This window comes from Rana temporaria, chromosome 9 (assembly GCF_905171775.1).
Source record: "Rana temporaria chromosome 9, aRanTem1.1, whole genome shotgun sequence".
Classification (NCBI taxonomy): Eukaryota; Metazoa; Chordata; class Amphibia; order Anura; family Ranidae; genus Rana; species Rana temporaria.
In genome coordinates, this window is record NC_053497.1 from 100189442 (window position 1) to 100213620 (window position 24179).

The window sequence follows — 24179 nt, forward strand, 5'->3', positions numbered from 1 at the left end:
ACCAGTCAGATAAATCCCAGTTGTTATTAAGTTCCCTTTCCCAGGCCAGCATATGAGGTAATTTGGTGCAGTTATTAGCAAGCGATTGATATATGATTGAAATATTCCCCTTCCTGATCAAACCCTGATCACAATTACTTTCATAAGGTGTCAATAGTCCAGAGATCGAGCCACTATCCCATAGGCTTTGTGCATAGTCATGTAGTTGAGAAAATCTTAATTTTTCTGAGACAGGAAGACCTAGCTTGTCAATGAAGTGTTGTTCAGGAAGTGGACCCGAGCGCGAAAAAAAACGGCCTATACGATACAACCCTTTGTCATGCCACCATTTGAACGAATCTACTTCAATTTTAGAAACAAAGAGTGGGTCTAGAAAAATACTCGATAAAGGTCTGCCTTTAGAAATTAGAGAGGGATTGTTTTTAATTGAATCCCATAAAACAAAGGTTTGAGAAAGAGTCGGAGATAAAATAGAAGGCCTATTCTTGGTAGGACTCCACATTAACTCCTCTATCGTTAGATTCGGGGTCGCCTGCTCTTCTATATCTAACCAGTCAGGGCGTTCATGTTTAAGAAAAGTTTCCGATAACTGTGCCAATCTTGCTGATTGATAGTACCATAATAAGTTGGGTACCCCCAGACCCCCCTGTTCAGGCAAGTTATAGAGAGTGCGAGATGGAAGGCGTGGACCCTTATTGTTCCAAATAAACTTGATAATCTTTCCTTGAAAGGATTTTAGATGACTTTTAATTATCGGTATGGGTAATGATCTAAAAAGATACAAAAGCCTAGGGAGAAGAGTCATCTTAACCGAGTTAATTCTACCAATCCAACCTATATTCTGAGTCCCCCAATCTCTCAAATCTTTCTCAAGTTTTCTATACATAGGTGGATAATTGGCCAAATACAAGTTTTGGATGTTGGGAGTCAAATAGATACCTAGGTATTTGATATAAGAGGTGTCCCATTTGAATCCATAATTTTCCTTTAGTAGAGAAACCGTGGATTCAGAAAGAGAAACATTGAGGGCCCTAGACTTGGCCATATTCACAGTTGGACCTGAAACTATAGAAAATTTGTCTAAAAGAGAATATAATTCCGGTAGGGATGTATCTGGAGCGGTCAAAAACAGTAAAAGGTCATCTGCAAATAAGGCACATTTATGCTCCATTTTGGCACATCTAACTCCCCTGATGTTTGTGTTCCCACGAATAGCTATAGCCAAGGATTCCATAACTATTGCAAACACCAGGGGAGACAGAGGACAACCCTGCCTAGTACCCCTATGAATCTCAATAGGTTCCGAAAAGATACCCTGAAAGCGTATATTAGCTTTAGGATGAGAGTAAAGTGCAGATAAGATTCCAAGAAATTTCGTGCCAAACCCCCAACGTTTCATCACTTCTAACATGAATGGCCATGATACTGAGTCAAATGCTTTCTGTAGATCAATAGAAAGAAGCATTCCCCTTTGATTAGTATCACCAGTCCAACCCGAGTTCAAAATGGAGATCAGATCCACAGCCCTCCTAACCTGATCAGGACCTTGCCTTCCAGCGATAAAGCCTACTTGATCTTTACTAACATACTGGCCAATGAAAGAGGACATTCTATTGGCCATTACCTTAGTGAGTATCTTAAGATCGTTGTTAATGAGGGATATAGGTCTATAGTTTTCCACCAGGCTATGGTCTTTTTCTGGCTTTGGGATAACCGAAATATAAGCTAAATTAAGTTGCCTGTCTATGGGAACTCCACCGGTCATGTGGTTGAAGAATTTAACCATGTAGGGTGTTAAAATGCTCGAATATGTTTTATAATAAGCACTTGAAAACCCATCAGGACCCGGGGATTTATCTAATTTTAGGTTTTTAATTACTAACAATACTTCTTCAGCTGATATGGGAGACTCCATCATTTCTCTATGAACTTCAGTCAATTGAGGTAGATTCAAATTGTCTAGAAAATCATCCATTCCCTCTGAAGAAGAATCATCAGTGGATGTATAAAGCTTAGAAAAAAAATCATGAAAGGCCTCCATTATCTTCCTAGGATTCAGGGTAAGAGAACCATCAGTCATCCTTATTTTAGGGAGAGACCGTGATTGAAATCTGGGTGAGAGTTTATGAGCTAGCATCGGGCCTATTTTATCTTTAAATTTATAGAAATTAGCTCCAGTCCATTTCATATCTTCCCCAGCTTTGGTGGTAAGTACCAAGTTTAGGGCAGATCTAGCTGCATCAAGTGCCTGAGTAGGAAAGTTAAGAGGATCAGATTTATGTTTTTTACGGAGCTCTATATAGTTGTTTTCCAGCTTCCTTATGTCTATGTTTCTTTGTTTCTTGAGGCCAGCGGCCACTTGTATAATTTTGCCTCTGATAGAAGCCTTGTGGGCAGCCCACAGAGTTTCAGGGGACACATCTCCTGTATCATTATGCTTAAAGTATTCTAGAAGAGATTGCTCAATATCCTTCAGTAGGGCAGGGTCCTTCAAAATAGATTTATTTAGTGTCCAATGAGACACTTTAGGAGAAGTGTCCTCTCTCCTCAGTGACAATAGAACCATCGAGTGATCTGACCAAGAAACATCAACTATGTGAGACTTAATGGCAGCTGGGACGTGATGGTTAGAGATTAATATATGATCTATACGCGAATAAGAATGGTGAGGGTTAGAATAGTGAGTATAGTCCTTAATTTTGGGGTTCAACTCCCTCCAGATGTCAGTTAATCTAGACTGATGTAGAATGCGTGCTACTTGTAGACTAAGTTTAGTCGGTCTGACGATTCCATTGACAGAAGGTTTGGACTTATCCAATCCTGTGTCAAAAGCTAGGTTAGAGTCTCCACCCATAAGAATGATCCCCTCCATAAATGGTCGGAGGGTATCAAGCATCTGAGAGAAAAACTTTTTCTGACCTCTGTTAGGAGCATAATAAGAAATAAATGTGTATAGTCTGCCATCAAGGGTACCTTGTAACAATAGAAACCTACCTTCCGGATCTCCGAATTCTTTAGTCAGGTTAAAATTACAATACCTAGAAAACAAAATGGCCACACCCTTAGTTTTGTTTTCTGCTTTAGCTAGGTAAAACATTGGAAAGTGGGCATGCATAAAGGAAGGGTTGTATCGTTTAGGAAAGTGGGTTTCTTGAAGGAAAACCACATCTACACGGAGAGACTTATATACTTGAAAAGCTTTGCGCCTCTTAACAGGAGAATTCAACCCCTGAGTGTTGTGAGTAACAACACTAAGGGGTTTAGATACATCATTCGATCCAGCCATAAGTCTTGTCGACATCTATGAACATGCGGGACCGTACAGATATCATCAATAGTCTCGTAAATACGAACAATGGCAGGCAGGCTGAAGAAACGAAGAGAGTATGAAGAAGAAAGAAAAAGAAATGAAAAAGAGAGATAAGAAGAGAAAAATAAAAAAACATATAGCACAATAAACTATTAGATCGTGCAAGGTCAATTCGTGACCCAGAATGGGGGAAGAGAATGATTCTTCTTCCCTCATTCAAACAAGAAATTTTTGCATAGTCCCGGAAAAGGACTATATTCTTACCCATTGGGTCGACAAAGTGTCGACACAAGAGGTAAGTTGAGGTTCAATACCTCACCGTCGTCAGTTGCCGACAGATTAAACATCACATCTTAAAACAAGTTTAAGAAAAAAGGCATGTGAATCATAGGATGATCAAAAAACAATAGGAGAATAAGCTAAAGAAAAACTGCATTAAACTAGACATGTAATCCCGGAGTCTTCTTTTTTTAGAAAGCTTCTGGGATAAAAATTCATCTGAATAAAAGAATAAGAGATACGTCTTGGGTAAGTCTATTCAATATCAGGGTGCTTGGTCACCTCCAATTTTCCTGTACTTGACCTTGTTCCAAGGATTTTGAGTCGGACTAGTAGGTGTGTTCCTCTTGGCAGATGGAAGTTGAGGCGGATTAGTGTCCATGACAGGATCAAGAGATATAATTTTCAGATCAGACAGAAGTCATTCACCTTCTTGGAAATTATGTATTATATGGTTTCTACCATTATAATTGAATTTTAAGGCGAAGGGGAAAGCCCATTTATACTTGATGTCTTTGTTGATGAGGGCAGACAATAACGGTTTCATTGCTCTTCTTTTCTGAATGGTGTATGGTGAAATGTCAGAAAATATTTGTATATTAGTACCTTGGTATTGAAGATTCTCCTGTTGTCTGGACCGTTTCATAATGTCTTCTTTGGTGGAGAAATAATGAGGCTTGACCACCACATCCCTGGGCAAACCATCTCTTCTCAGTGGGCCTAACGATCTATGAGCCCTATCAATCTCCAATTTTATATCAGGTGCAGATGGAAGGAGGATTCTCATAATATCTCGAATTGCTGAATGAATGTCCATAATGGATTCAGGGAGACCCCTAACCCTGAAGTTTTCTCTTCTTGACCTGTTTTCCAAATCGTCAATCTTAGCCTGAGCGGCCTCCAGTTGTTCCTGTAGGAAGTGGATATGGTCATCATGTTGTTCAGTTTTCGAAACGTTAGTGTCCAATTTATGTTCCACTGAGTCAATCCTGTTGCCAAGACATTGGAAGTCTGCCCTAATATCTTTAGTAATTTTCTCGGCCGTAAGAGCTAGACCCCTTTCCATCATTTCAGAGATCCTGTTATAGAGATCAGCAACATTGAAAGAAACTTCTGGGGCATTTTCGGTGTTAGCAGTCACTTGTATAGGGTCATGTGAGGGAGGCACCATAGAAATCCCGTGATCAGCCATTGCAGGTATTATGCCCTCCCGTACTACAGATGAAAATAAAGCTGTAGTTGTAATTGAACCTAATGAAGGAGATGATGAGGAGGGCGTCACATGAGACGAGAACTGTTCATTAAACTTAGGTTCCACCACAGACACCTGAGGGCCTGTATGAGGAGGGGTGTCCATATCAAGGAGACACTCTTTGATGATTGAGTTCTTATTTTTTTTTTTAACCTGTTTCCCCTTCATATATAAGAAGTGCTGTAATGAATCCGTATCAGTATGAGTAAAGTCGCTCTATAGTTTAGAATCAACAGTTCACTCCAATATCAGCTCCTATAGGTGTAATAGACCTATAATTATCATCAATCAATGGGTGTCAATTATGTGATCATTCCAAACCCAGTTTTGAGCCTTTACAGTAAGTATTGTAAAAAGACCAGCCTCATAAAAATGCCTCAAATTACATATCATGCAGGTATCATGTTAGCGTATAGGATTGCAGCTTATGTCGACTAACATCGGACGGTGTGTTGGAACACCTCAGTAAATTCCCATAGCAGGGATAATAATAGGATAATCCTACAATATACAACACATGCCCTGGGCACCGTATCCAGTTGGTAGCCAATCATTAACTACCGCTATTAGACCATTATTGCAGTCAGGTAGCCGGTGTACAAAGAATTACCTCAGTTTATAGAAGAGATAAATATATTTCAAGGTATTGCATCCAGGTCTGAGGCGATAATTTGACACCACACAGGGTGTAAGGATCACTGTATATACCGATGCCTCTGTTATTATTATCAGTATTAATCCTTATAGAGTTCCGTTGTAGGTCAGTGGATCTCCTTCTTCACTTGTAATAATCAAGGTCTCTACTAGCCTTAGAGCATTGTGTTTGAGTATTAGTCTCCCACAGCCACGGTATTGTGGAGAGTATATTAATGACCTACAGGCCTATATATGGCTCAGATTTACCTTATACAGAAGGCTAGTCTTTTATAGGCCGATTCAGTGGGGGAAAATGTTCAATTACTGTAACTTCTACCTCACTTTGCGATTCCTGTGGCAATATACTTGTAGGCCACAAGATGGCAGCGTCACCTCCGCAGCTGTAATACAATCTGCGTCACAGGGCCTCCTACAATGGAAACGAGCTCTTCCTCCAGTCTCCAGGTGGGGTGTGTGATCCAGATATCTCCCGTAGAGTGGAGGGTAGCAGGTAGGAGTGTCACGGCGACCGGATCGTCTGTAGTCCCTGTCCCACTCGACCGTGTCCACTTAGGCCTCAGTATGGCGATGGTGCACTAGTGCGGGAGAAGGCCTCGGTGTCCGTCACTATAGCGGGTATCTCCTCCGCTTATCGGGTACTCTCACAGTGGCGCCCGCTCGATGAGTCAGGCAGCCCGGTAGGACGTGGATGGAGTTTTTTTTTTACCGTTCCGCCGTTCCGTCCTAAATCGAGCGCGGTGATTTCCGAGGCTTTGTAGGCCTCAAAATGGCCGCTGTGATCCTATGAGGGAGCAGGCCTCGTCATGCACCAGAGAGCTGGCGGATCATCCGGACCCCCCAAAAACGTACGATGCAGTATATGGAGAGTCCCGGGTACCGGATTCTAAGTTTGGGGCACACAGAATCCTGTTTCGGTAACGGATGGCTATAGATTCTTCTTGGACAGGCAGAGCTCCCTCAGAACACGTCCAGCGCCATCGACGTCCAGGCCACGCCCTGAGTTGCAGGAGTTTATTGAATCTTTTCTGTGCCCTCCATCTGCCAATGGGAAAGTTTCATACATGGACTTATGGTTAACTCTCATACTGCAAAAAGCACTGTGTAAGTAATAGCAGCTGCACCACAAATTCATTGTTGGCTGGTGTCCTCTTATCACTTTGTAGATAACTTTGTTTTTTTAGGGTTGTGTAAGTGGTGTGCCTTAGTTGTTACACAGTATACAGCACTGTATACTGTATTCCGGCAGCGGTACGGGGAATCCCTGTCCTGTTACCAGAACAAAATAGAGTTGAGCATAGCGCTACTCAGCCATTCACGGAAGCCTTGTATTTTATCAATGAATACAAGGCTTCCTCTGATTGGCTGACGTAGGAATCAAAACATGACTCCCTCTCTACCTCAGCCAGTCATAAAAATACATGGCTTCCTGTGAATGGCTGATCAGTGCTCAGGCCAACTTGATTTTATTCCAGCAGCAGACAGGAAGTTCCCCTACCACCACCGGAACACAATGCTGCACACTCTATGTAGCTGATGTTAAATACAGTTTATAAAGCACTGACAGGGGCCACATTTCTTTTTGAAGGAAATAGTTTGTTATTTATTGCCTGAAATTAGGCTTTAAGATCAAGAGAGTTTAAAGGGACACTAAACGGTTAAAATAATAATAAAAAAATATCAGGTAATTTACCGGTATGTATTCTATACTCAAAATAATACATTCTATTGATCTTGATCCTCCTTTTCTGCTGTGTGATGCCAGTTAGAGGGTGGCAATGCATGTTCTGCATGGTTCCACTGTATGTAGGAACACAGCCACCCTCTCTTGCTCACTCACTCGTGATGTACTAGGTGACTATGGGATTTGTATTGTGTTTAGAGCAGAGCATATAACCACAACTAATGCGCACTGATCACTCCACACAAACAGGAGAGAAGGAAAAAAAGGAGTGATTTAGGAGTTCACCGAGGACAATACAAGGTGGCAAAAAAAACAGTAAGAAATGATCTAATGAAAAACTAATCATAAGCCCAGTAAGTAGTGGTTGCGTATGGATTATATTGGGAGAATAAGGATATTGTTTAGTGTCACTTTAACTTTTCCTAGTACGAGATGTCATCGGTTTGCAAGAGGAAGCATATCCTCTGTTTCTTCCCCAGTGATCAGTCAAATTGTCACATTGTAGCTTTGTAGCAAGGCATTGTAAAAGGATGCAGCAGGGGGCTTATCTATTTCCGATATTTGTGAAGTCAGCCAAGAATGGCACAGGCACGAAAATGTATACCATGTGCCATCTCCTAGCTAGCATCTCAGTTCAAGAAGATTGTGATGCTGTATGATGCCTGAATAAAAGGTGGCACTGTTTTTTTTTTATTGGGGGGGGGGGGTGTACAGTGATCAAACCTGCAGGCCAAGCATAAAAATAACAGATTCCTCCACCCACACTGTCCAGAGCTGCTAGATGAATTGAATCTTCCTCCATGGTTACTGTTTTGACCAGCTTTCAAAATATCTAAACAGTGGCTGCATCTGATTGGATGCAGCCGATTTTAAGCTGACAATTTTCCACCTGGCTACTTTCATTTTTCAGTTGAGGGATGTTGGGTAAGAGGTGGCCACCCACTGAGCAAATTCATGCAGCATATGGACAGCTTAACCACTTGCCTACGGAGGGCACTTACACCCCTTTCCTGCCCAGGCCAGTTTTCAGCGATGTCACACTTTGAATGAAAATTGCGCGGTCATGCTACACTGTACCCAAATACATTTTCTTTCTTTTGTTGGTATTAAAATCACTGCCGTTAAAAAAAAAAAAAGACCAAATATTATGGTTGGCATTGATTAGGTGGCACTGATGGGGCACTAATATGCCGCAGTTATGGGCACTGATAGGTGGCACCGATAGCCAGCACTGACTGGCATCACTAATGGGCACCGATTGGTGACACTGTTGGAGCTATAATGTAATCAGGGCACTTATGTTCAGTGCCCCGATTACATGTTTTGTTGTCCCCTGCGAGGAGATGCCGCTGATTGTCTCTCCCCCCAACGCACTCTGTCAGTGGGGTGAGGAGCGCTGATTACCAACATCTCCGTGTTTACATGTGACCGGCTGTGATTTGACACAGCCAATCACATGGTTAAAGAGCCGCAAACGCAGCTCTTTACAGAGATCGGGGTTGCCATGCCCCAATATAACAGCGTCCCAGAACAAGAGCAACAACACCCTGCCGTCATTTATCGGTGGGCAGGTGGCAACTGGTTAAAGGGATAGTGAAGGCTGATTAAAAATAAAAATCTTTTTCCCTGCAAGACAAAGTCATAATGTGCTAATATGCATTGCATGAAAGACTTACCCCAAAAAAAAACCAGGGCTTCCTTCTTGCCCTGGTCTTCCTTTCTTGTTCTCGGACTGCGGCTGTTTGAATGGTTGAGCCACAATGACGCCACTCTCAGCATGCACATGGAGCCACGACTGCGGCACAACACTCTGAAGGGACAGCATACTCAGTATGCCGTCCTCTCAGAGTGCAGTCTGCATGCGCCAGTGACATCACCAGCTGCAGAGCATAAGGATATCTCCTAAATAGCGCATGACCAAGCACTGACCCGAAGTGTGAAACACGTTGGCTGCTATCCCTACTTTTCTTGCATTTTTGTAGTGCATTTTGTTCTGATTTTACAATAAAGACAACCGAAAGGTCTGTTGGAGTGCAGCTATCCATTTTTCTTAGCCTTCATCTATTCTATTGCCTCGTGCAGCGCCGGAACCCTTGATTTCCTGAGAAGCCACTGATTGCTCAGCTTACCCACCTGGAGCGGTGACCCCTTCCTTCCTAAATAGCGCATGTTTAGAAAATATTCTTTGTACCTACAGGTAAGCTTTATTAGACGTTTACTTGGAGGCACAAATAAAAAAAATGGTTTACTACCACTTATTCACACATGCTTTCCCTCCAAAGAGCAATCTGAGGTAAACTGCTTTTCAGAGAGCATTTTACAGGCAGCAAGGAGGAAATGCCTGTTTAAACTTCCTGTACCACCATGCCACAACTGTGGAAATTCACGCAGTAATGGTGCACTGCCTTTAAATTGAACGGGTCACAACACGATAGGGGCAGTCATTTTTGCTGCACTACAATAAAAAGCATCACAGACACAGCCTGCCGTCCACTGCCTTTGCAGCTTAAGGGTGGAGAAGCTGACAGCTCAAGTGCATGTTTTTACCACACCTCAACTGCAAATGTAAACCTAAAAAATGGAGGTACACTCTACTTTTGAACTTGTGCCTACAGGTAAGCCTATAATAAAGCTTACCTGTAGGTACAGTGAATATCTCCTAAACTTACACAGTTTAGAAAATATTCGCAAGCAACGCTGCCGGTGATGTCACTGGCGCATGCGAGTGGAAGGAACGGTATACCCATCCCGTACCTTCAGAGCTCTGTACCAGAGCCGAGGTCTCATGCGCGGGAGTGACGTCACTGCGGCTCCAGCCATTTACACAGCCAGAGCTTGCGAACCCAGAAAGAAGACCGGGTGAAGATGGCAGTGCTGGATATCTGACAGAGCTGCACGGGAAGGATCCGCTTTACAGGTAAGTCTGTCATAATGTGCTAGTATACGGCGCATATAACCAGTACATTATGACTTAACCCAGCAGGGGGGTCCAGTTAATTTTTGTTTCAGTGACAGTTTAAGTCTTAGGCTCATCCCACCCACCTCAAAAAATAATGCATAAAGCTTCAAACAGAAATGGGTTGTGAAGGCTGTAAACTCCACAGCTCCATGTACAGGCCTCACAATACAATCCTGAGGGTCTCATGAGGTACGGATTTGTGTGATGCCCATGACTGATGTCTGCTAATATTTTTTTTAACAAAAAGATCCAGTTATTCATAGGCATGCATGCGTTTCAGTAGCAATGCAGGCAGCTTTTACATGTATAACATTTTCCAATGACTTGCTCTGTGAGGTTTACCTGTTGCGTAGGTGGGGCTCCAGCTCACAGCGCTGCATGACCTGTTTGCATTCTTCTAGCAATGGACAGATGACACTCAACTTATCCAACAGGTTTCTCACCAGAAGGCTGGACTTGTGACAATCCTGAAAACATAACTTCTTGCGGTCCATAGGACAAAAGTCCTTCTGATGTAGAAAGTTTTTCAGGCACTTGTAGCAGTATGTGTGACCACAAGGTGTGTCCATGGGTTGCAGAAGCGGCTGGAGACAGATGTGACAGACCAGCTCATCGTCCACCTCATCCTGGAAGTTGTAGATGTGATTTTCAGTTCTTAGGTGAGGCTGCCCACAGTCTGGACACAGCTCAAGCTTTGCAGGGGTCCCTTCTATTGGTGCCAAGTCAGCCATTGTCCCTTTATATTTTTTGCACGTTAGGATCTGCCAGGATTACAGACAAGCTGGCCTACAGCATGATTTTCTAAATAGAGAAAGAAAAAAAAATTACTCTCAAAACAATAAACTATTTTTGTCTCTTGTTCTGAAAATAGTTTGTCATGTTCCAACTCTCTGCTATTAAAGTTACATCATTATTATTGTTATTATTATACAGCTGTTCATTAAATGTACAGGGCTGTCACCAGCACAGGCTGGTATTATCGGGACATTAGGGAATAGCTGTATGGTGTAATTAGAATTATAAAAAGAAAGAAGGTGTGGCCCTGCAAAGATAAAGTCAAGTGTATAAATGCACAATTCAAAATAAGAGAAAACTAAATAATAAGACAATGTACATGCATAAACACAAAACATTTTCTGCACACAACAATATTGGCAGCTAAGCAAATGGTTAACAAAAACAAAATGTAAATCTGTAAAAACAGGAAAGTCTTGTTGCAGTATCAGGCAGTCTAGTGGCGTGTACATGACATGGAAATGCCAGGTCCTACCTGTCCCTCTGTGCCTCCCTCTCCGAGTCCCTGGAAGGAAGTCAAACATTAATCCAGGTACTGGAAACGAATCCACAGGCTGGTCCTGCATGAAAGCAGCACTTTAACACACTTGATCCCACTTCCCTGCTCTTCTGTACATCTTGCTGCATTATTACCATGAAGTGTGAAGCCGTACACTGCATTGCTCTGGTATTTATGCAACAGCACACAGTGGGAGGTAACAAACTGTAAATCACAGAGAAGTCTGCATTATGCTAGATACCTGCATGTTCCCAGGGCTCTCCCATTAGGTCTCCCAGCACGGTGCTCTGCTAGGCTACCTGTATAGGGCAAGCTGTGACATGACCCTATAGACCCAGGACACCAGACAGGTCAGCAATGTATTCCAGCAAAGAAATGCATTGCTATAGGATTTCTTTCTAGAGCAAAAACAAACAGAGGAAACAGCAGTAGGTGTGTCCTAACCTAAAACCCTTTCACTGCCAGCTGGCATGGCTTGCAAAGCAGACCCATGTGACAAGGCAGTGACTCACATACAGCACGCAGGAAGAACCTGCCTTGTGAAAATAGACTGTTGTACAATGATTCACTGGTGAAAGTAAAGGAGATCTTGTTTTTCATTGCATTAATACAAACAGTCTTGACTGAACACTATAACCCAGATTTGGCAGTGCTAGACCTGCTAAAATTTCAGTTTCAATGCATTTATTGGTTTTAACATTCAGTGCAAAAGATTCAATGCAAGCATATAAATCGCCCACGCAGGTGCTAAAGATTAGTCAAGTATTATAGAAGATTCCATAGAAAAATACAAATATAGCAACCATCAAAAAACAGCGTAATGTAACGTTTTTAGTTTAATCTAATTTTATTGAAAAAAAAAAAAAAATTACAAAAGAAAGGTTAAACGTACACAAAAAAAAAAGGCAAAAAAAAGGCAAAAAGCCTGCTTTGATAATAAAAATAGAAAAATTACAATCTCTTATATGCAAATTCAAGACAAAAAAAAAAAAAAGTACAGGTGATTTTACTGAAATCAAGGGATACAGGTTAGCAAATACAGGCGAGGGGCACCAAAAATGACATTGCAAGACACTACATTGTGAAGTAAAGGGCGTAGAGAGTCGTATACAACCACTGTCAATGTAATGTACACAAAGGATGATCAAAGGCCCCTGAACAATATAGGACTAGAAGGAAAATAAAAAGGCAGATGAAAAAGAGAAAGGACATAAAGGAGCAAGGAAAGAATGTACTCCACCAAGGCTATGAGGGGATAACAGCAGAACCACCCGCCGCCCAAGCAAGGAACTCCGAAGAGTAGCGGAACACGGACCATGTGGTCCATGTGAGAGAAACTGTTCTTCACGTCCAGCTTCCTGAGCCAGCAGACGTTCCAGATCTTTTACGGTCCACCTCAATCGCCCAGTCCCCGAGGGGAGGCATAATCATCAGTCTCCAGTCAGTGGCAAGGAATAACTACCCTAGCCGCAGCCAGGAAGTGTCGCAGGATGTCTTTCTTTACAGATTTGAAGGATCCAGGAAGCATAGACAAGAGGACAACCTCAGGCGAGGGTTGGAAAGAAGTCACCATCAGCTTATAGTACAGGTCAAAGATTTGTTGCCAAAACCTCCTCACAGGGGGGCATAATGTAACAGTTTTTAATACAATGTATGCAGAGATGTGTGGGGAAAAAAAACACCTCTGCATACATTGTAGACCATTACATTAAAGGGCTTGTAATGGTTCATTTTTATTTTCTAAATAGGTGAACACAGCGTCTCCCCACAGGTATGTAGTCCCAAAGAAGCACGCTGACTAACCCCCATCCAGAACAGCTCGGATGATGGGGGCAAGCTTACTGAGGAGAAACAGGAAGTGAGAAATTCAGACAAAGAAAAAAACATTTAGAAAGGAAAATCAAAGGAAAAAGGTAAGTGAACCAACAATGCACTAGCTTATAGGGAACCTATTTAGAAAATAAAAAACAAACCTTTACAACCCCTTTAAGCTGGTTTTACACTGATTGACATTTGGCAAGTCTAGCGTCAGACACATTTCAAAACAGTGCGTTACCTTCCCCCACGGGTGCCACGGTCCGAATATGTCCTATCCCACTGGCTGAACAAAAATAGAGAATAAAAATAACTTTATGGCCAGCCTTACTCGATTTCATTTCTGAGAACAGGAATAAGGGAGAACATCCCGTATTACTACTAAGGCATACCACACACACACCTTAAAATCTGACTGTACAATCTCCTATCTACTGAAGTCCTAAGGCTCATAAGAAGCCTATGTACTCCTCTTAGCTTCAAGAGATACCATGAATGGGCACAACTGAGATCTTCAATGTTGTGAGTGGGGCCCAGGAAAAATGGTGCTCCAAGCAGGCACCAACCATATCAGTTCCATACCTCCCAACTGTCCTGCATTCTGAGGGGACCGGTCCAGGATTGCAACCAACTCCTGGAATCCCACATGTCTGGGTTGTGTTCCGGAGTCCATTGCTAAAACAAGTTCTGGCACATGTCGCTCCACTAATTTAGTTTGCATGGAGAGATACCGGCTGCTGCAGGGAATTGCAGCATCGGCAACCCAGGTTAAGCAAGCAAGAGATGCACATATGTGTTCTGGGTTCCCTGGGTCCCAAAACGATATTTCTCCCTGCCTGCTGTCTGTCATAACAAAACGCACAGGATTGGAGGGAAACTTCTCTTGGACTTCTCCTCCGCTCTGACAAACTGCCATAAACTCAAACCTTATTCATAGTGCCTACACATTTTTCATTAGTGTCATTAGGATCTCAAATGCCCAGGGTGCTTTCATATGTAAGGACACGGGGATATTTTCCTGTATATAAGTAGGCAGTCTTGTGTGTAGAGAAGAGGGGGTTAGGCCATGCCTTTTTTTTTTTACAGCAATTGAACCACAACCACTTCTTGCTGCAGCAAGCTGCATGTGCAGTGCAAGTGGCCAGTTCCCTTAATGTGCCAACCATTCTCAAGCCCAAAAGTTGGGAGGTATGCAATTCTGTGGTATCTCCCAATGAGGAAGATTCACCTTGGTTTTTACTGGAAGAAGCCTAGAACCAGGTACTACGAGACCCCTTTCACACTGAAGCGCTGCTAAAACAGCCGCTAAAGGGCCATTTTTGTGGTGCTTTGGTGTCGCCCAAATTTTGGGTTGTCCCAAGAAAAATATTAGGAGGGGAAATCTTCTATTGGGGATACTAGTTCTGGTGACTTAGGGGTCCCCAAGGAATTCCTTTCATTTTCAGGGATTTCCTCTCTCATCCTGTTTCGCTATGGGACATGAAGTGAAAGAAAATCTGTGCACCGGGACACAGATGGCGAAAATAAATATGACGGGTTATAATCCCCTCTTGCTCTATCCAAAAATTAAAAAAAATTAAAAAAAAATTGAAAATGTGCCAATAGTTCTACTTTAAAGGTCACGTGTCAACGTAACCCAGAAAAAAAAAAAAGGAGGGGGGGGGGAGAGACTTGTTTGGTGCCACTTTATAAACGCTTTTAAGGCGCTGCCCATTCATTTCAAGGGCAGGGGCGTTTTTGGCGCGCTTTTTACAGCGTTTCAAACACAGCCCAAAAGGTGCTGCTTGCAGGACTTTCTACCGCCCCGCCTCTGTGTGAAAGCACTCATTCAAATGAGTGGAAGACAGTTTTCAGGCGCTATTTTTAGCGCTAAAAACACCTGAAAACTGCCTCAGTGTGAAAAGGGAATGTGGAACTGGGAGTCTGGGCAGAGTAGAATTGCTGCTTGCTTGAATATACAGTATATAATAAAAAGGTAAACACTGTCAGTTTCACTACCCAAAACTGAGCCACATGTTTCTTTACTATTACATGAACCATATGTCTTTCTATAGCAGAGTTCAGAGGCTGCCAGGAGGGATAGGTGGCATATTTTACACTCCCACACATGAAGGTAAAGCAAACACAAAATAACACATGGCTTTTGACAATATTACAATTTGTAAGCAGCTGGTAGGACTACAGTATGCATTACACTTGTGACATGAATATGTGAATTTTCATACAAGCCAGAACAAAATTGATGTGGTGTAAACAAACACTATACAGCCCATTCAGTCCAGCTCAGTTGTTTCAGTACAAGACAACCAAGCTTATTTAATGTGCAAAGTTTAAGAACCCGCAACAACCTTTCAGGATTACCTTAAAATGAATAAATTAAATCCTGATTGCCTAGTATAGTAGGGTGGCATCCCCGGTTTCCGGGGACAGTCCCCTGATTGGGGACACTGTCCCTGGACCAAGTCTGTCCCCGGATTGGATTTGAACAGGGGCTGGGGAAAATAAAGTGCAGTGCAAATAAATTCTGAATTACACACCCCCCGCTCCACCACTCCTACTATCTTAGGGGGGGTCTATTTATTTCCATTATCTGTGCCCCTTTCTGATGATCATGTGCTGTTCGGAGCAGAGGGAATATTTTTTCAGTTTCGGGTGCATTCCCATTCAGCTCCACTCACATGTTCTTCTGCCTCGGCTCAAGTCCCGGCCAGCCGCCTGTCTGCTCATCTCCTTGCCTTCCCTGGTGGAGTGATCTTCCTCTGCTCCCCACCCAGTAGTAGCCGGGGCCCGAAGAGTAATGCCGTGTACACACGACCGGTTTTCATGATGAGAAAAATTCAATTTTTTAAATTGGTCATGAAAACCGGTCGTGTGTAGGCTCCAGAGCATTTTTCTCAAAGGGCATTAAAAATTTAGAACATGCTCAATTTTTACTGGTCGTTTTTCACGTTGTCGTTTTTCTTGTTGCGAAAAACAGTCATATGTACGCTTTAATGAGGGGGAAAAAAAACGCGCATGCTCAGAGGCAAGTTATGAGACGGGAAATTAGCATAATCAGCCCAAAGGGTGGCGCCATTCGAATGGAACTTCCCCTTTATAGTGCCGTTGTACGTGTTGTACGTCACTGCGCTTTGCTCGAGCATTTTTTATCAGGATCGTGTGTATGCAAGGCAGGCTTGAGAGGAAACATTTTGAGAAAAAACTTTTTCCATGACATGAATATTGGTCGTGTGTACGCGACATAAGACTTGACAGGCTGTGAGGTGGACGGCGATGGGCAGAGAGTTGCTGATTGCCACCATTACTATTTAAAAATAAAAATATGTCCCCGGGTTTCATTTTAAAAATCTGGTCACCTTATAGTATAGGTCATTGTCCCTTGGAATGCAAAGAACAATGATGAAGTACAAACGATTGCATCATATGCTAATAAAGCTGGCCAGACATTGAGCAAATTATCCACCCATCCTCCATTCACAGATCCAGTTTCATTCATAGAAGCTGGGTGAAAAGGGCAGGCATAGTTGGGCAGATGAGTGCCTGCGATAGCCCCTTAGTTCTAATAACCCTTGCTGCACCACCCCAAAGATTACAGTGGCAGGGCATGGGTGAAAGATGATTTCAGCTAATAGAAGAGGCAACAGCACAAAAGACACTTCCTACTGACTTTAAGTTTGGTTCCTTGTGCTGTTTTTTCCCCCCCTTTCGTTTGCACTTTCACAGAGCAGCCCCGATCCTCCTCTTCAGGTCCTCTGCTAGTGTTCCTGGCTCCCCTCGCTAAGTGACCCCATAGAAATCTGCTTGCTATGGGAGCACTCATGCGTGCTCGCTACTAAGCTGTGCTCAGACACAATAATTAGTAACAAAAATACTTTTTTTCCAAATATAGTGTTGGCAAGGTTGCCAATTTACACCATTTGTGTATACTTCATGTTCTTAGCCACTTCAGCGCCAGAAGGATTTACCCCCCTTCAAGACTAGGCCATTTTTTGCGCTACAGCACTGTGTTACTTGAACTGACAATTGCGCAGTCATGCAACACTGTACACAAATAAAACTTATCTAAATGTTTTCCCCACAAATATAGCCTTCTTTTGATGGTATTTGATCACCTCTGTGGTTTTTATTTTTTGCGCTATATACAAAAATCTTCAATTTTAAAGAAGAAAAAGCTATATTTTTTATTTTATGCTATAAAAAACAAAAACAAAAAAACATACCCAATAATAAAAAAAAAAAACATTTCTTTATCAATTTAGGGCAATATGTATTCTGCTACATATTTTTGGTAAAAACATTAAAATAAAATACGTATACATTGATTGGTTTGCACAAAGGTTATAGCGTCTACAAAACAATGGTATTAAACGTGTTTCCCCGAAGTGGATTACTAACTGGGGGGGGTGCTTTGATTGGGGGGGAATGTAAAGATCCACAAATCCAGGAGGAACACAGGATCAATACCTTCCCCTCTCAAAGAATGTTTACATAGGCAAACCACCATTCTGCTTTTCTCCCGAATGATCATCAGGTCCCGGCGGACATCGCGTCCGCCCACCCTGCATCCAATCACAGTGAGAACGGTTGCCGGCGGAGCATGTGTGCGCCCCAGGCCCAGAAGTGTCAGATCACGTACTAGGTACGTGATATGGCACAGAGCAGCTGTTCTGCTGCAGTATATGTGTGTAGGGCGGTCGCTAAGTGGTTAAATTACATTATCATTACAACCTACCTTATCATTACAACATTGATTCACATAAAAAGCAGAACATTTAATAAATTAAAGCTGAAAAAAATAAAACAAAAATAAATGGTCTATAGCATTAAAGGAAAAAAATGTTTTTGCCTAAAATTAATGTCTGCAAGGTAGACAGACAGAATAGTGTAATGATTCTGTCAAAAAACGGGTAAATACCTATTAAATTCCTTCATCTTTATCACCTGCGGTGTTCTAGTTTCTGTTCTCTCATTCACTTCCTGTTTTGCGGTGCTCGTTCATGCAAGAACTACATTTCCCAGTATGCATTGCGGCATGCCCAGTAATTCACACCTAATTGAAGTCTCTAACACATAGAGAGCATCCTGCTGCACAGATGTAGTTCCCAGGAGGGGGTGAGCACGTTACTGACCACCGCAGTAAAGCCTCCCATCACAGGGGTGAGTAACAATCAGACAAGCAGGAAGGGAACAGAACAGAGAAGAAATAGAGCAACTTCTGAGCAAAAACAAACAATGAGGAAGTGAAAAGAGGAATGTCTGCAGGTAAAGGATGCTCATTATGAAAATATTTTTTTTCCTTTACAACCTCTTTAAATTTGCCAACTCCCTGCATTCACACCTGAGCAGTTTTTATAAGTGTATTACAGGTGTTTTACATGCGTATTCACGCTTTTTATTTTGGCCAATGGAAAATCACTAGGGGAATCACAAGGCCCCATGTATACAGGACGTTTTAAAACCTCTCCTGAATGATGGAAGTTGACAGCTAGTAACCGACATTTAAAAACGTCTGTTGTGTCACGTTTCATTTAGAAGTGTTTTTTGCATTGAAAATGGTCAGAAATGTATCTCTTATCTATTAAAAACACCTATAAACAAAACGCGGCTAAACGCGAGTTACAGCGTTTACAAACTGTTACAGGCATTTGACATTTCAACTGCCTCTAGAAAAAAAGGTCTTTTTTTTATCATAGGTGAATTTAAAATGATAGACACAGACCATCAACCCCAAAAAAAAACAACACACGATACAAATGTTATAAATTAAGATGCAGTTCAGTGAGTAAAATAAGTATTTGAGCCCCAAGCAAAACAAGACTTGGTACTTGTTGGAGAAACCTGTAATGGCAAGCACAGGTAAGAGGTTTCACGATAACGAGATTTGCACACTTCTCAGGAGAGAATTTGGTCCACTCTTCTTTATAGATCATCTCCCAACCCTTAAGATTTCTTGGCTGTCGCTTGGCAAAAAAAATTCTATAGGATTGAGGTCTGGAGACTGGCAAGGCCTTAACGTTCTTCTTTATGAGTCACTCCTTTGTTGCCTTGGTGGTAGGTTTTGGGTCATTGTCGTGCTGGAAGACCCATCCATGACCCATTTGACCACAGCACTTTCTCCCAGTCCTTCTCTGAATAGTTTAGATGCTCGTTGCAAACTTCAGATGGGCCTGTATATGTGCCTTCTTGAGATTGGACCCTGAAGGGCGCTGCAGGATTTCAAGCCATGGTGGCGTATTGTGTTACCAATAGTTTGGTGACTGTGGTCCCAACTGCCTTGAGATCCTTCACAAGCTCCTCCCATGTAGTTCTGGGCTGATCCCTCACTTTTCTGATGATCATCCTTACCCCATGAACCAAAATCTTGCAATGGAGCTCCAGACCGAAATGCAATCGATGGTTATTTTGTATTTCTTCCATTTGTGAATAATCCCTCCAGCAGTTGTCCTCTCACCAAGCATTTTGCTGATGGTCTTGTAGCCAATTCCAGCCTGGTGCAGGTCTACAATCTTGTCCCTGAGGTCCTTCGACAACTCTTTGGTCTTGCCCAGGATGGTGAGGTTTGAATGGAGAAAGATTCTGTGGACAGGCGTCTTATACACATAAGTCATCGCTTGGAACACCTTCTTAAAATTGACAGGACTAATCTGTGTACCACATGATCACATACTGTAGCCAGTCTGTGGGAGCCAGAATTATTGTTGGTTGGTAGGGGATCAAATACTTATTTTACTCACTGAACTGCAACTCAATTTATAACATTTGTATCTCGTGTTTCTTGTCGATTTTTGATTGATATTCTTCTCTATCATTTAAAATACACCTATGATAAAAAATTATAGACCCTTCATTTCTTTGTAAGTGGGCAATTTAAAAAAATCTGCAGGGGATTAAATAATGTCCCCCACTGTATATATTTATAAAAGCTACAGGTTTAAAAATCAATGAAAATAAATGTTAAAATGATTGTAACATTAAGAGCCAAGATGAGATTTTAGCAGTTGTTGTTACTCATACCTTGAATCAGCCCAGACTACAGACAAAATTGCATACATAGCCTACCTGCTGAGTGGTTCAGTCCCCCATCCCCCCCCCCCCCCCCCCCCAGACATTGCTATGAATCACCAGTCCACCTTACTCCCTTCTGTCTGAAATCCACTTATCCTGGAAAACCTGCACTGTCTTTTGCACAGTAACTGCAGCCTCCAATCAGTTTTAAACCTGCCTTGGAAGCCCGAATGAGAGATGAGCCAAGATTCAACAGACACCACCGGAAACAGTCACATATTAGCCAGCTGTGTCCATGAAATTCCCTGTCCTGCAGCCGCCTGTAACAAAAGGTAGGGATGCTGGTGACATCATTAACCTAATAAGCCCACATGTCCAAATAGACCACGGCATTGTCGCATGCGGATGCAGGGCAGAGAATTCCCTCACCGCAGCTGACTGGGCCTGTGGTCTGCCATCATGTAACAGTTTTTCATCCTTGAGGCCATCATACACAATACAATCTGATCATATAATCTTTGTACAGTTTCAGATTTACCAAACTACGTAATATGAGGGTCTACCTAAACTATCCAATCAAATCATCTAATCAGGCTCTTGCACTACACTGATGGTAGATCTAAAAGGTCATTGAGACTGTAAACTCTGTGGTGAGCTGTAGTCTGAATGCAATTGGTGCTACAGACACAGTGCTGCGTGTTCAGTCGTTAGCATGGAACAGAGTTCCGCTGAAAACATATCTTTTCTACAAATACTGCAGCTGCTGACTTTTAAAATATGGACACTTACCTTTCCTGGGCAGCTGTGATGTCGGCACCCGAAACCGATCTATCCCTCGGCTTTTCAGGTGGAGGTGCCACCATCTTCGGCAAGGGAAACAAGAATGGAAGCCTTGCGGCTTGCGTGTTCCTCACTGGCCCCTGCTGTCTACTGGGACCTGTGTGTCTCCCAGAAGACAGTGAGGGGGGCGGAAGAGCACTCTGCCATTGGCTGAAAGCGCTGATCGAGAGATGGTCAGATGCTGGTTCATTTTGCAGGGATTTTTTTTCTTTTCCCGTTTTGGCTATGGGACAGGAAGGATGTTAAATCACCCAATGGGACACAAATGGCAAAAAATATATAAAATTCTGACAGGTGTTATAACCCTCCCCTGCTCTATCCAAAGTGGAAAAAAAACTTTTTGCCTATAGTTCTAGTTTAAGATAAATTAGTTGAACGTTTGACTCTTTTACCTGGAATAGTTCATTGCTGAAAACAATGGGATTTATAACAGTTTTCCCACAAGATCCATACAGCATTCACCCAGGAGTCATTTCTTTCCAATTGTAGTGCGACTGCTGGGTAAATGTTTAGTAAATCTTATGTAAAAAAACATTTATAAAATAGATCCCCATGTGTACAAAACAGAAAAGGCATGGCAATATGTCGATCTTAGTAGACACTGAATGCATGCTTTTCCAGCTACTCTCTGCAACCTAGTGAATGTGTATCTGTGGCCAGAACAGGGGTGCCCATCAGGACTATTGATCATTGTAAAGGACAGCACTTAAAATGCGTGGTCCGTTCTTCCGAACCTGCAGAAAAAACAAAAAGACATGCTTGCTTTGTTCTAAACTTGGCTACTGACCTTAAAAGCACCAGAACAGAGTAATGTGCACTAGACACCACAGCTCATTGCACTGCCCTGATAAATAAAGCTGCCTAGGCAATGAAGAGTGAAAATAAAACATCAGACAGGGATACTCCATACATTTCCAAGACTTTACAATGAATCACCTCCTCTAGACATTATGTTTTGGCTTGTACTAAGCAATGTGTGGTTTGTATACAAAACAAAGAATATCACAAACCTGAATGACTAATCGCCAAATAACCTCGCACAGATAACCAACTCCTTATTTTATTCCAGATAGATAGACAGACACACTTTTCTGTTCTATTTAATATGCATGTATAAGCAAGCGCTTAATAAGGTATTGTGTTGCCTGTGTTAAATACCTTTCTAGGTTCCAGCATTTGTTACCCTAACATTTCACATTCCGGAGACACCTTTCAGACTAAGGCAGTTTTCAGGCATTTTAGCGGCCTGAAAACTGCCTCTCAAGCAACCTCAGTCATGGGCGTCTGCTGAAATTTTTTCAGGGAGGGGAGCTTTGGCAGCGGCGATACACAGTCGCATTTGACCCTTTCTTCAAACGCTAGCGGGAAATAGCGCAGCTAAAACTATGGTAACGCGTCACTTTTTAGCGGCGCTTTACCGATAACGCGGCAGCTGGCAGTTTGAAATAGCTCTTGAGATAATTCATCTTCACTCCAAGCTCATATAAATATAGCCTAGAGAATGTACAGACCCCCCTTTAGCACAGACCCCCCCCCTCAGCACAGATGGACCCCCCATTCAGCACAAACCCCCCTTCAGCACAGATGGACCCCCCTCCCCCCATCCCATTCAGTACCTCAGATCAGCCATCACCGCGGCACAGCAGGTTCCCTCCCCCTGTGTACACATAAACACTGGAGGGGGGGGTGGCTTCACTCTGCTCGCTGTGCCTGTGTGACATCCAGCCCGGGACCGCTCAGACAGCCCGCAGCCGCAAAACTCTTCAACACCTTCTCAATTTTCCAGGGGGGTCAATTGCCCCCCCTTGCCCTATGGAGCAGACGCCCATGACCCCAGTGTAAGAGCCCGAGGGCTTTCACACTGGAGTGATGCGCTTTCAGGATGGGAAAAAAAAAACAACTCCGGCACCGCCCCAGTGTGAAAGTAGCCTGATGTGGATGAGAAAGTATTGCTTTCTTTGTGTGAAATCCCTGGTGTTCCTGCCAGTCCCCTTACTTTCTTATTAAAGCAGGACAGTCATATTAAATCTTATGCCCTTGTGGTTTTAACTTTGTATAGTAAAAAAAAAAAATTCCACCAGTGTAAATACCGTATACAGCCTACTTCCTGTTTCTTGTCTGGTAAAAAGACTAGGCTTATGACATCATGCACAGCTCTCTCTCACGAGTTTCCTAGGAAGGAGGAGGGGGGGGTAGTAATAAGAGTGTCAATGAGAGCTGCAGAGCTTGAGGCGTGCCTCTGTGTAAATCCAGCTTCAGCTGCCCACAGTTAAAATGGTTGCAGCCAGACTCAGTGTAGGGAGATTTCTGCAGCATATTTACAGAATCACTATATATATATAATAATATACAAAGTGGTTAGAGGGAAGCTTTACAATGGCAAACGTGTTTTAATTACAAATGATGTGAGCAGACTGCAGTTCCTTGTTAAATACTGACCACACTAAGCAGGAGAGCACACTGTGCCCAGTTCTCTAGCCATGTTGGAAACTGACTGCTCTCCTCCAATGATCAGACTTGGCCTGACACAACCCCCCCTCCCCCACTTCACAGCAAGTCATGGAGAGGCTCCATGTACTGCTGCCTCTCTTCCCCCCAGCTCTCATGCAGCTGAGAACAGAGGAAATGTGATCACTATATATAGCATTTCATTTATATTGGTTTACAAACACTTTAAGTGTATTTTCTGCTGTGTTAATTGCACCATTTAGTTATGGTTGCTCAGCAGAAATGGTGCTGCCTTAGAGGTAAGGGTTACCACTGCTGTTTAAGGTTTTCCCAGGCTTTTCTGAGAAGTACCACCCTCTGCTGGACAAGGCATATGTAGCGATAGCCAGGGGGAGCTGCTTAAAAGGGGTTGTAAACTTTTATGTTTTTTCACCTCAATACATCCCAAAGCATTAAGGTGAAAAAACACCTGGCAGTCACCAGCGCCCCCGTCCCCATTTTACTTACCTGAGGCTGAATTTCCCTCAGCGGCGACGCGCTGTCCCCCTCTACAGGGTCCCGTAGAGACTTGATTGGATAGATTGATAGCAGCGAAGCCATTGGCTCCCGCTGCTGTCTATCAAATCCAATGATGCGGGC

General features: G+C 42.8%; 1 protein-coding gene across 5 annotated transcripts in view; it reads right to left on the bottom strand.

Moving 5' to 3' along the window:
* LOC120913773 (ligand of Numb protein X 2-like) overlaps positions 1-24179 on the bottom strand; it is a 96759-nt gene that overhangs the window by 31439 nt on the left and 41141 nt on the right. For 3 of the 5 annotated variants that reach the window (XM_040323972.1, XM_040323977.1, XM_040323974.1), the window contains exon 2: positions 10481-10939. In XM_040323972.1, the coding sequence (XP_040179906.1) occupies positions 10481-10869 (389 nt within the window). In that variant the 5' untranslated portion in view covers positions 10870-10939. Of the gene's footprint in view, positions 1-10480; positions 10940-11408; positions 11649-11673; positions 11829-24179 lie in introns of those variants that run through there. The other 2 variants (XM_040323975.1, XM_040323973.1) reach the window with 2 other exon arrangements.